Source organism: Macaca nemestrina, chromosome 14 (genome assembly GCF_043159975.1).
Source record: "Macaca nemestrina isolate mMacNem1 chromosome 14, mMacNem.hap1, whole genome shotgun sequence".
In the NCBI taxonomy this organism is placed as follows: domain Eukaryota; kingdom Metazoa; phylum Chordata; class Mammalia; order Primates; family Cercopithecidae; genus Macaca; species Macaca nemestrina.
The window spans coordinates 38024235-38036752 of record NC_092138.1 but is presented as its reverse complement, the minus strand read 5'-3'; the positions used below and the strand labels follow the sequence as shown (position 1 = coordinate 38036752).

General features: G+C 36.2%; 1 protein-coding gene across 48 annotated transcripts in view; it reads left to right on the top strand.

The window, feature by feature from the left end:
• The window catches only part of LOC105489121 (protein tyrosine phosphatase receptor type D), a 2338800-nt gene that overhangs the window by 2274898 nt on the left and 51384 nt on the right, over window positions 1–12518 (top strand). For all 48 annotated transcript variants that reach the window (XM_011753819.3, XM_071078808.1, XM_071078779.1 and 45 more), the window contains 2 exons: window positions 2096–2215; window positions 2732–2886. In XM_011753819.3, the coding sequence (XP_011752121.2) occupies window positions 2096–2215; window positions 2732–2886 (275 nt within the window). The remainder of the gene's footprint in view (window positions 1–2095; window positions 2216–2731; window positions 2887–12518) is intronic.

Sequence of the window (12518 nt, the reverse complement as noted above, 5' to 3'; positions counted from 1 at the left end):
TAAATGTAATCAAGTCCCAGTTTTAAAATATAATTATATTGAATTTGGTTCAGTGCATTGAACTGACTGTATAGATGATTTTGTTGCATTAATGTGCTGTTTTGTGCATATCATAGTGATATTTGTCCTCAGGGATTTCATTAGTTTATTTTAACTGAAAGGGTTGCTGTCCAGCTGAAACTGTTAAATGATGAATTTTAATTTCTTTCTTGAATCTTCAACTCAACACATTGTTGGCATCTTCTTGAATACCACAGTATGAGGCCTCCAGAATTCCTTTTGTCCTCTGCTGGGAGACATCCACTTGACATCTATTTCATGGTTTAAAACAAAGCCTTTGGCATAATTTTTGTGATTTTTTTTTTCTCATCTAAATCATGACTGCTTAAGTAGTGTTGGTTCTATTCAGATGGTAGTTTTTGCTAAATATGTCATCTGTGACCTGGGTTTTAGCTTATGGTGAAAGAACATGTAGAGATGCCCATGCCTGGTCACTCTACGTCAGTATTCTCCTTCAAGAATTCTCATTTCCCTGTGTTGTTATCTCTTTGAGTTAGGACAAATGATAGAAATAAAAACACAGAAGGCTATTTTGTACAACTAGGAAACACACAAAGTATTTTTTAAATCTCACTACGGTAAAATTTTTGTCTTATTGTGGACAATTTTTGTTTGTTTTCATCAAAAAGGTGATGTTTGCGTGGTCTCAAAGTTAAAATCAAGGCATAGAAATGAAACCTTGTGAATTTAATATCTAGCTTAGTATATAGCTGTAAAGTGCGTTTCTTTTTTGTCTTGTCTAGGAAATTCTGTACAAGTTAAAACCTCTCCCTTTCTTAGAAGGACCAATTGCTTCATGGAAAGAGCCCGAATTCTCAGAGGAGCAGATGCTATCTCTGTGAAAGAGAAAATTACAGTATTATTCACAGAATGTTACAAATACTCATATTAAACATAAAAGCAAATCATTATGTAATAATTCTATTGGACCAAAAAATTTCTAGTGTCTCTAATACTAATGCTTTATTGCCTTTGTTTAAATCCAAAGATTGTGATTTTCTCTTCTTTCTTTTTCAAATAGAAAGGTGTATTCCCTATTTTAAACTACTGCTAGGAGCTTTCTTTACCTAGAGAAATGTATTTCAATTGGGTTCTCCTAAGAATTACTCCCATTAAAAAAAAAGTCTGAGATAGAAAGGGTAAATATAGTGAGATCTATGGCGTTACTACAAAAATATTGTGCTGTGTTTGTTATTTTTCATTATGCTTTTTAATGCCCACCAGACTCATTCAGTAAATTTGAGGCTTACTGCAGACTTGGAATTATTCTTTGTTGTGTGTTAAACTAATTGGGTTGAATACGTTTTATGTGCTTTTGTTCCACTCCACATAGAAATTGTAGATTATTCATCTTGAATGAATTTTAAATTATTTAAACTTTGCACTGTTGGTGTATGACCGTCTGAGACTCTTTTTAAAGAACAGACAGCTCTTTTTCCTGTAGACATTATAGGTTTAATTTGCTTTGGATACGAATAACATTTATCTTGTGTTAAAAAAAAAAAAGCGCATGCTTATGTTGTTTATTATACGTTGATAGATTTTCCAATTATTTCTACTTTTCTTTAAACAAGCATATTTGGAAGTTGTGATAGCTCAAGATGAAAAACCTTATGCCTTTTATATCTTGACGAATTAACACTAACTATCTTACCATGTAGTTTAAATGCCAAAGTGTCATCCTCCCGATGCGATTCATAACGTCTATCCCAGGACAAATTTGTTTTCTTTTCAAGCACACTGAAGTTTCAAATCCTTCTCTCTGTATTTTACCCAACAACAATCTGCAGCTTATTTTTTCTCCAGGAAAATTGAATCTGTTACTGTTTAGTATTCCTACCAGTTTGAAAAATGTGGTTTATATTGGCATCAGAGCAGTAATTTACATATATTGGGATAACAAAAATGCATGCCAGTAAAAGATCAACATAAAACGAAATGCAGAAAAGCTGTTTTCCTTCAACAGCGACTCAAAGCAGCGTTAATAGAGAAATGGATGAGCATTTGCCCTGAAAGCGTCACTTGTTTCTTGTAGGTGAAGTGTGACCAGTATTGGCCTAGCAGAGGCACAGAAACCCACGGACTGGTTCAAGTAACGCTGCTCGATACGGTGGAGCTGGCCACATACTGTGTTCGAACATTTGCACTTTACAAGGTTTGCTTTTCATCTTGTTCTCCTCCCTTTACCCTCTCTATTGTTTAAAGAAAGCTTCTTTTGAGAAATCAAATCTCTTAAGGCTTTACTGAAGTCTTGATCCCAATGGCAACAGTGAAGAATGAAATAAATCTTCCATTATCACTCGGCCATTTTTCTTCTTGTCTGGCGATTTATCAGTAAATATAAAACTCTTGCTCCGAGTGAAAGTTTCAGCCAATGAAGAATAGATGAAGAAGAACTAGTTCTTCCTGGAAAATGTGATAGGAGCTCTCCTGGTAGTTAAACCTGAAAAATGTAATGCTTCTCACCTAAGAATTTTGTCTTCCTGCGCAAATATTTGTCATTTACAAATAGCTTGGGGTTTATATCGCCAAAGAGTGTGTCTTCCCAAAGGATATAGGGTGGGAGAAAGGAATTAAAATAGCACATTTTAGCATTACCTCTTCCCTGTTATTCATCGTTACCACCTGAGGCTGGGAAAACAGCATTTCAGCTGATACTCCTATTTCACAGAATGGTTCAAGTGAGAAGAGAGAAGTGAGACAATTCCAGTTCACCGCCTGGCCTGATCATGGTGTTCCAGAACACCCTACACCTTTTCTAGCTTTCTTACGTAGAGTCAAAACCTGTAACCCTCCCGATGCTGGTCCGATGGTTGTGCACTGCAGGTAAGAAGCATTTGTTTCACTTGCAGTCAGGAGGTTTCTGAGGAAACAGAAAGCTGAATTGTTTCTCATTGGATGTGTTGGCAACTTTTTGACATTCTGGGATACTAAATGCCTTCATAAATAACACAGCTCTCTTTTGGTCAAATGAGGCCTACGCTAACATCAATAGGATGGATTTGACATAGATGTAGCTGTGGTCCATTGCTATTGTCTTTCCCCAGTGAAGAGAAATAAATAAACACAAAGTTAAGTGGGCACATGGCTGTAAATATGTAAAACAAAAAATAATATGTGGGGAACTATTCTTAAAAACAAATTTATATTGTTTGACAAGTTCTTGTGTGCTGAACTGATACAACCTTTTTACTATTTATAGGGAAAAAATTACTAAACAAAATAATATCATACAAGCTTTAGGGAGAATATCTTATTGCTTAAAGATGCCTTCTGTACATTAGTAATATCAAGTCTCATAACATCACTAATTTGATTTTTTAAAGGTGTATTTAATAGAATATAAGATCTGTAATTTGGAAGGAGTTATTTTATGTACTCAAAGATAATAAGCTTGTATTTTTCTCTTGAAACGTATAGTTTGTATTTTTTGCTTAAGTCTAATAGCTACACCACCACTGAGATTGCAATATATATAAATGTTTATAGATTTTTAAATATTAAACTGATTTCTTCCAGTTGCTTGAGTTCCTCTTAAGTGTCATTACTAACAGACTACTCAAGCGATCTGGTCAGAGTCTATTTATTACTATATAAATGTATAGTACATATATAATTTCATGATAGTTCTTTATAACATGAGAAATTCGAAGATGAAGAAATATTGCTTCTTCCACAGGTAAGTAAAATAGAAGTGTGGGAGTACAGTAAAAACACAAGAAAACATCTATCGTAAATCAGTTCTATCATGACTTAATTCCATAGCTCTCTTTCATACCCCATATTATACTATAATATAATACAGTAGACCTTAGAAAAGGGGCTAGTGTTTTAGAAATGGGGTCAATGCATTGATCAGAATAAAAGCAATGAAATTCACGTAGTCAAACCATGCTACAATGCTCATTGTTAAACAATGGGCTGGCAAATTCCAAACAGGATAAAGTTTCTCTTTTCCAGCAAATGTTTTCCTAGATAAAACCAGTAATAACATTACCTTGTATTTATGTAGAGTATTTTACTAATTTCAAAGCACTCCCCTATGCTTTGTTTTCTTTGATGTTCATAACAACAGTACGTTGGGTTAAGAGAATTATGTTGGGTCAAGAGAAGTGAGAGGCTACACAGGTTGCTTCAAGTACTGATAACTAAGAAGATGATAGCATAATCGGCCTCAAGTCTTATCTAGATTCTTGTTTCCCTATATCTGAGACAGGGTCCTTTGAGGACTGGCCACTCCAGCTGCAGTTTTCTGCATGATTGTAAAACATTAAAAATTGTTTTTAATTTGAGCAAGTGCTTTTACATCATGAAAGTGGATTTCTGGTTCTCCTGCCTTTTGGTTTTAATTCAGGTGCTAGTTTGATCAGTCTGTACACTCTGTTACACACAGTTCTTTGCAGGCCTCGGAGAGCCAATGTACCTGATTATATGGTGCCTCTGTTTGGTAAAAGCTGAACTTGATTATAAAAATCACAAATGAAACACATGAAGTGTTTTCAGATAGAGTTTGGCCAAAGAATAGAGAAACGGAAAATTGGGGCTAGCAGAAGAAATGTTGCCCTTGTATGCCTAATGGCAAAAATACGGTACACACACACACACACACACACACACACACACACACACACATATATGTGCTGCACACACACACATGCCTGCACACACATATGTAATTATATGTTTAATAGGAACAAAAATTATAGACACATAATTTGGAAGTTTTCAATGAAAAACAGCATGATGATTTTTTTCACATTGCATTTCAAAATACAGAATCTGTCCTTTCTCCAAATTTTCCTCCCATTTCCGTAAATTAAAGTGGAGGCACTAGAATTAAAGTGGAGGCACTAGAAAACTGAGATAGATAGATAGATAGATAGATAGATAGATAGATAGATAGATAGATAGATACATACATACATACATACATACATACATACATATATACATATATACATACATACATAATTTTTAAAATACATTTCACCCTCTGTAGATTATAAGCAAGGTATAGAGTTCATGCTGGGCACCGTGACGGACACAAAAATGTTTGCAAGCAAATAGCAAGTATGAGAGATAAGATAAATAGCTGTAATGCCTTATTTTGAGAAAATACACACACACACACACACACACACACACAACCCCCCCCCCCCACATCCGTGTTACGTTAAGCCACCTGGACTCACCTCAGAGAGAGACAGGCTACTCAGAAGAAATAAGGAAACAAAGATGAATGTACTGAGCTAATAGCTGCTGACATTTGGAAGTGCTGTGCCTGAGGCTCTGGAGAAGCTGCTTATTGAAACAAACAACAGAAGAGTAGGTATATTGGTGGAAGAAATTTGTTAGCAACTTCAAAACAATGAGGGAAAGGAACTGCATAAACCGAGCTCTGTGACATAATTACCCATAGGTAATTTTACATGTCTGGTAAGAGGTTTTGGCCTCTTTATTTAGGAGGGTCATGTGTACATTGTCAACATCCATATTATCATGAATTTTTGAGTTGAATACAGCCAAGTTAAAACTTGACAGTATAATGTTTTGTGACAAAGCAGCAGATTAAAGTCATTCTTAAATGACAGTTATTCATGTATCATCCCAGAAATTCTAGTTTAGAAACCATTTCTAAGCAGAAAGAAACTATGCAAAAAGCCACAATAACCATGTTACAAAGGGATACTGATCACGGTTAACCATGATCATGTTACAGATAATTGCAAAAAATAGTCTGGAAGGTAAACGCTGTATTTTGTGTTGTGATTTCTTTTATCATGTACTAAACTTTTTTTTTTCCTATATTAAAGAAGTAGTGACAAAGTAGATCCAAGCCTTCTGCCCAATATAGCCTATGGTGAGAATGGAGGAGGTTTTAAAGAGGTCAGGTAGTAGCCCAAAAAAGGTGGGGCTGGCGGTGCAGTACAGAAAAAGGATATCATGGTCCTCCAATGGTTCTGGGACGTAATTGGAGTAGGACAAAAATGAGCCATTAAGTAAAAGAAATTCTAACAGTCAACAACAAGAAAGAATTTTAGGGATAGCCTAGGGCAACATGCGCAGACAAGACCTTGGAAGGTCAGGGAGGACAGAGTCTACCAGATTCCTAAAAGAAAGAAGGTCTGGTTCAACAGCAAGCAAGGAAAGGCCAACTCTAGTTATCCATCAGTTCGTACAGAGCATAGAATCCCAACATTGAGGGTACGCACTCTGGAGAGCTAGACTGCCCAAGTAAAATGTCAGCTTGTTTACTTACTGGCTGTGTGCCTTTGGACAGATTATTTAATCTCTGTTTCTTCACCTGTAACATGGGATAGCACTGTAAATAGCAATGAGAATTTTATAAAAATCAAGTAAAATGACATAAAATAGATAGATATAAAGCACTTGAGATAGTGCATAGCATATAGAAGTATGCAGTAATTTTAAATTATTAATAATTATTCATTACTGAGTACCTTTTAAAAGCTGTATGTATATTTAGAACTCTGAGAAGAAAAATTCAACAGGAACTTGGATGTCATCTGTGTAACCTCAGCCATCCATTTTATTAAATCACAAATGTTTATAAATATCCAAATCATTAAATGAATGGATTTTTTTCAAATGTACATGTTTCTACTATGGTAATCCCATAAGACTTCTGAGCGAGAAAGAACACGTTGATGCTACGTGTTAGAGAGAATCATTTATAATAATACATCTGTTTGTATAAAGACCTGAGAAACCTTTCAACTCTTAAAATGATGCTGTTAAAGGAACTTAATATTGTGGTCCTTAATGCCTTCAAGATGAGGTCTGAACTGCTTATCATTGCATTCATGACCCTTTGTAATCTAGGCTGATCTCACCCTTCGCACCTCATTGTTGACTCCTTGGGCCATCTTCTGATAGCTACACATTTCAAGTATCTTCATCTCTGGCTCTCAGCAAAAGATATTTATCTGGTCTAGAATTTCAACAATTCCCCTTCTCTACTTGATGATGTTCAACCTTGACGAATAATCCAACTTAAATAGCACTTCCTATTTGTATTGCAGAGGTTGCAAACTGGCTTCGGATGGTTTTGTTGATATATATGATAATTTTTAAAAAATTTGAGCATGAATTTCTTTAAGCTGGAATGCACTATCCAGTTTTCCAAACCCTTTCCACTCCCTATTATTTTATACACATTTATGAGATTGCTTCATCTTGTAGACATTTGAGTTGTAACTCTGGAGAAATATTTTAAACTTATTCCCCAATTCTCTTCCCACAGGAAGAATTAAATATTCTCTAAATTCTCATAGAATAGGTTCACACTTTGCATGTTTAGCTAAATGTGTGCAGATCATATGTGCCTTGAGATCTTAGAAGGCATGAGTAATGGCTTATGTACATTTTTACCCCAGCTCTTACACCTTAGTAAGCACTCAGTAATTGCTTGTCCAAGTTTGTTGAATTCCATATGGCATTTTAATAATTTTTACAAATATAGTAAGAGTTTCAAGGCTGGACTGATTTTTTTGGTTTGTTTTTTCACCTAAGAGACTGTATTTTTTTCCCTTTATATTGGGATATATTGGGATATTTCTTTATGAGAGCTTAATTTTTAAATTGCCTTTGCCTTACTTATAACTATTTCATGTTCTTTCCCACATACCATCTATTCCATGATTAAATATAGACATAGCTCCCCATTTTGTAGCCATACTAATAGTTCAGGATAGTTGCGCCCTTATTCAACCTTGGTCACCAAGCATACAAACCATATGCTTGGCTCCAGGTATCTCTTGTCAGCTGAAGAGGCCCTGTTGTAAGTGCTTTATATGTGTTACTGCTTTTCCCTTCCCATGGTATTTACAAGGAGTAATGTTAGTTTCCCATTTCACAGAAGAAAAAACAGCAGAGGCTGAGTAAGACCAGCTTACTTGCCTGAGCTCACACTACTAGTGGTGGCAATGTTCCCCACGTTGCATGGCCCTATAAATCAGGCAGATTCTCCAGACTTTAGGTCCCATGATGGATTTTAGCTCCCCTTTCTGCTGTCCCTTTGGGGGCCTTTCTCCATCAAGCCTTCCCTGGTGACCTGGTCAGAATGAGCCACTCCTTCCTTTCTGATTCCATACCACATTGCTCTATTCTGGCCTTTCTTTCACTCCTTCTAAATCAAAGGCAATTGCTAGCATGTGAGTCTCTTCCATTCCTTAATCACTTGAACATAAATAATCACAATAGCTACCAATCATGGCGCCATTACTGTTTTCCAAATATTACTGAGCATTCATTTTATCCAGAAAATAATATATTTTGCTTGCAAAGAGCATTAAGCACAGGGAGGTAGTAAGTGATTTGTTCAAGATCATACAGCATATACATTTCGTCCTGATTTCAAAGTCCATGGTCTGTTTACCCATCATTATATCCAGTTCTTACTCTTCGTATTGCAGAGACCACCTAGTCCCTTTCACTTAGCTCTTTACTGCACATGTTGTCAGATATTTGCCATTATCTCTTCACAGCACATATATATGTGTGTGTGTGTATATATATATACACACACTATATATATAAAATCGTGCAGTGCATATATATATATGAGTGCATGAATAGAGACATATAGTATTGTTTTTATCTTATTTGTAAAATGTGATTTGGGAGCAGAACTTTCTATTTATTAAACTGAGATTTCCTTAGAGGTCATGCGTTACATTTTCCTATATCATCTTAGTCTTCCCCTTAGAAACTAAGGCCATTTTGTTCACCTTTTGAGCCTTGTTCCTTATGTTGTTTTATAGAATAATTTGTGGCTTATATTCTAAACCACATATTCTATAAAGTCTATATTCTAGTACCAAAGGGACATGACAACTGATTTGCTGTAAGTATTTGCATTTGTTAAGAATGAATACATTGGGAAAAAGCTATAATTTCAGTGAATCAGTTATAAAACCCTGACCCATGATACTAAATCTTGTGTCACATTAACTCTTTTTAAGACAAAGGGAAGACTTTTTCTTCATAAGAGAAACATTTATTTATGAAAAAAAATTGAAAAGGGGATAGATCACAACTCCTGAGTTGATCTTCTAAATGAAACAATCTCAAGGAAAATAAAATAAGCTTCCTGAGTGTCACTTAAATCTATCACAATCATAGAATCAAACCGCGCTTCAGAACTGGAAGGAATAGGAACTGCATACCAGATATAGATCAATAATGTCCTAGAAGCACCAACAGGCCACTAATGTGGCCCAGTAAAAAATCAGATGCCAGTTTGGGGGTGTAAAAACTCCTAAGTTCCAATCTTCATAATGCTTTCTGACTTTGCATATGGAAGCACAACCAGGAAACTATGTAGGCCATATTCATAACATAACCATGTACCCCTAAGCCCAACCCAATAGTGATGAAAATGGCCTTTTCAAAGTCAAAAGATTTTGGAAAACATTTCATAAGAGCATAAAAACAAAAGACCTTGTGATCCAAAGAAGCTAAGAGTGTTGTGGAAAATTGTTTAATGCATTTTTAACCATTCATTCTAAATTCCATTTTTATTTCTTCTAATGTTCCATTCAAATGTCTCTTCAGATCAAAGACCACAAGTATTTCCAAAGCATGTGATAGTTTTGAGATGCTGACAAATGTGAACCATAGACCCATATTTTCCTTAAACCTGGGGTGTATTTTTATGTGTAAATTAGGTAATAGGAGATGCTAGCCTTCTGTAGATGAAAGGTGGGATTGTTAAAAATGCCAACATCTCTCGATAAGAATGGGTGGAGTGTACAAATTATGTCCTTATTTACGGAAACATTTTAAGGTGAGGAAAAATAATTATGCCATGTGGAACCCATTATGCCAGATTCTGTTTTTATATATCAGTAATTCTGTATAAGAAGCAAATGCTTGTTTTATGAGACAACATAGTGATACAAAACAGGAGGCTGGGTTTTCAGTCTATTGATGGCACAGTCCTATAAGAGAAAAATACCTTCCTTCCGCTAAAATAGTTTAAAAGTAATGGCACACACAAAAAAAGCATTAAAAGGAATTGCATAGTGTCCCCAGTAGGTATAAAGTGTAAAACTGAAAATGGAAGGCCGGGCGCGGTGGCTCAAGCCTGTAATCCCAGCACTTTGGGAGGCCGAGACGGGCGGATCACGAGGTCAGGAGATCGAGACCATCCTGGCTAACATGGTGAAACCCCGTCTCTACTAAAAATACAAAAAAAACTAGCCGGGCGAGGTGGCGGGCGCCTGTAGTCCCAGCTACTCGGGAGGCTGAGGCAGGAGAATGGCGTAAACCCGGGAGGCGGAGCTTGCAGTGAGCTGAGATCCGGCCACTGCACTCCAGCCTGGGCGACAGAGCGAGACTCCGTCTCAAAAAAAAAAAAAAAAAAAAAAAAAAAAAAAAAAAAAACTGAAAATGGAGAATCTGAGGTGCTAGGAAGAGCACTCTGGCTGCCTGATGAAATGGAGAATTTATTTGAAAAGAAGCATGATAGATATAAAGGCAGTGGAGGAGAGGTGAGGCCAAAAGTAATACCATACTATCTAACTTCAAAATCATATATCAGGTCTATATGATGAAGGTTCCTTCAAGGGCACCTGAGAACCTATCACCAATCCTGTTCCCATTGCGTGCCTAAGTATAGCAACCAACTTACTTTTGTGTTGTAAGTGACTGTTTACAGAGCATCTCCTCATCGCTTATTTTATTTGATGTTTATGGTAAGAGTAGCAGATGTGCATTATTACTTTCCTCACTCTCCAGCTAAGGAAACTGAGACTCTGAGAAGTTAAGTGATTTGCTGAAGAACACGTACTTTACTAGTAAGCTGAGTCAGGAGAACCCCCTTTCTGATCTATGTGTATATTATACTGCCATTTTCCATTTTGCTCAATTTATATCTTACAAATGAGAGTAGAACTGTCCCTAACCTACAAATGAGATGGCTCCTAGCACACAGAGCTGCTCTTAGGGGCCAGCAATGCATGGTAGTGAAAACTCTGCAATTGAAATTGTTCTAACAAACAGAGTTCAAATCTTAGCTGTACTGTTTACTGCATCTGTGACCTTGAGCACATTAAACAGTCTTTCTAAGACTCAATTTCCTGATCAGTAACGTGGGGATATAGTGGTATTTCTTTCATAGTATTGGTTTTAAAGATTGAATAAGAGCTATGTAAAGTGATTAATTAGCCTGTTATATAGAAATAAGTCAACAAATTTTTACAGTTACTGACTTTTAAAAATTGTTTTACCTCACATAGTTATTTCAATTGACTCTAGTAATATCAACAAAGAATACTATGATATTTTCTGAACTGTGAGTTTGAGTTCTATGTAATTGTCAATTCAGAAGAGTAGAAAACATGTGCATGTATACATTAACATAGAAGATGGGTGGCAACTGGAATATGTAACACGGAAAAATGTGTTAAGTACTGTTATAATTATTTCATTGCACTAAAATAAATGCTTCTCTTATTAGAACCAATTGTTTCTATAAGCAGGGTTTCTCAACCTCAGCAGTTTGGACATTTTAGATCATAGAGTTTTTGCTATGAGAGCCGTCCTATACATTGTAGGATGTTTATCAGTATCCTGGGCTTTGCTCACCAGATGCCAGTAACTCGCCCCACCCTCACCTCCCTTCCCCACATTGTTACAATAAAAAGAGTTCTAGGCATAGCCAGATGTTCCCTTGAGTATAAAATCACCCCTAGGTGAAAACCACTGCTTATGGTAATAAAACTGATTTTTAACGTTGGCAGAATTATTGTGTCCAAACAATAACCCACCTCAAAGTTTTAGCTTTAACAACAACAAAAACAAAAAGCTAATTTGAGTGCCACTCTTATTTTACATATTTGAAGAACTTCTTTGTGAGACTTATTTTAATTATAAACTTTTAAAGCATACAGAGAACTAGGCTCATTACTTGGAAAGAAAAGAAATCTAATAGTGTTTCTTACCTTGGTCAGCAACCATACAAACCATACGCTTGGCTCCAGGTATCTCTTGGCACTAGAAAAATAAATAAATAAATCCACCTTCAAGGACAAAGATGTGCCACCATTACTGGATTCAAAAGAACAGGCTGTAGGCGTTTAACTCTACTGCCAAAAAGGAGTTCCAAAAATATTTTTTGCACCATGGCAGCATTGCAATAAATCTTCGTCCTCTCAAAGTGGCTACTTTTAAGGGCCATGCTCTTTGGAGTTGATAAATGCTAGTCTTTTGTGCTACGATATCAGTCACATTGCTTCGTATTCACACTTGGTATGACGTCCAGCATTTTGGCAGTTCCAAACAATAAGCCCCAGGAGTGCCCTCAAGTGGCATATGACTTAGTGACTGTCCCTTTTTCATTGTTTAATGGAGGCCAAAGATAACAGATGAGATGAATGGAAGGAAAGTGAGTCATAATGTCAGACCGCCTGCCCAAGCTTGCAGGTTCCTGAAAT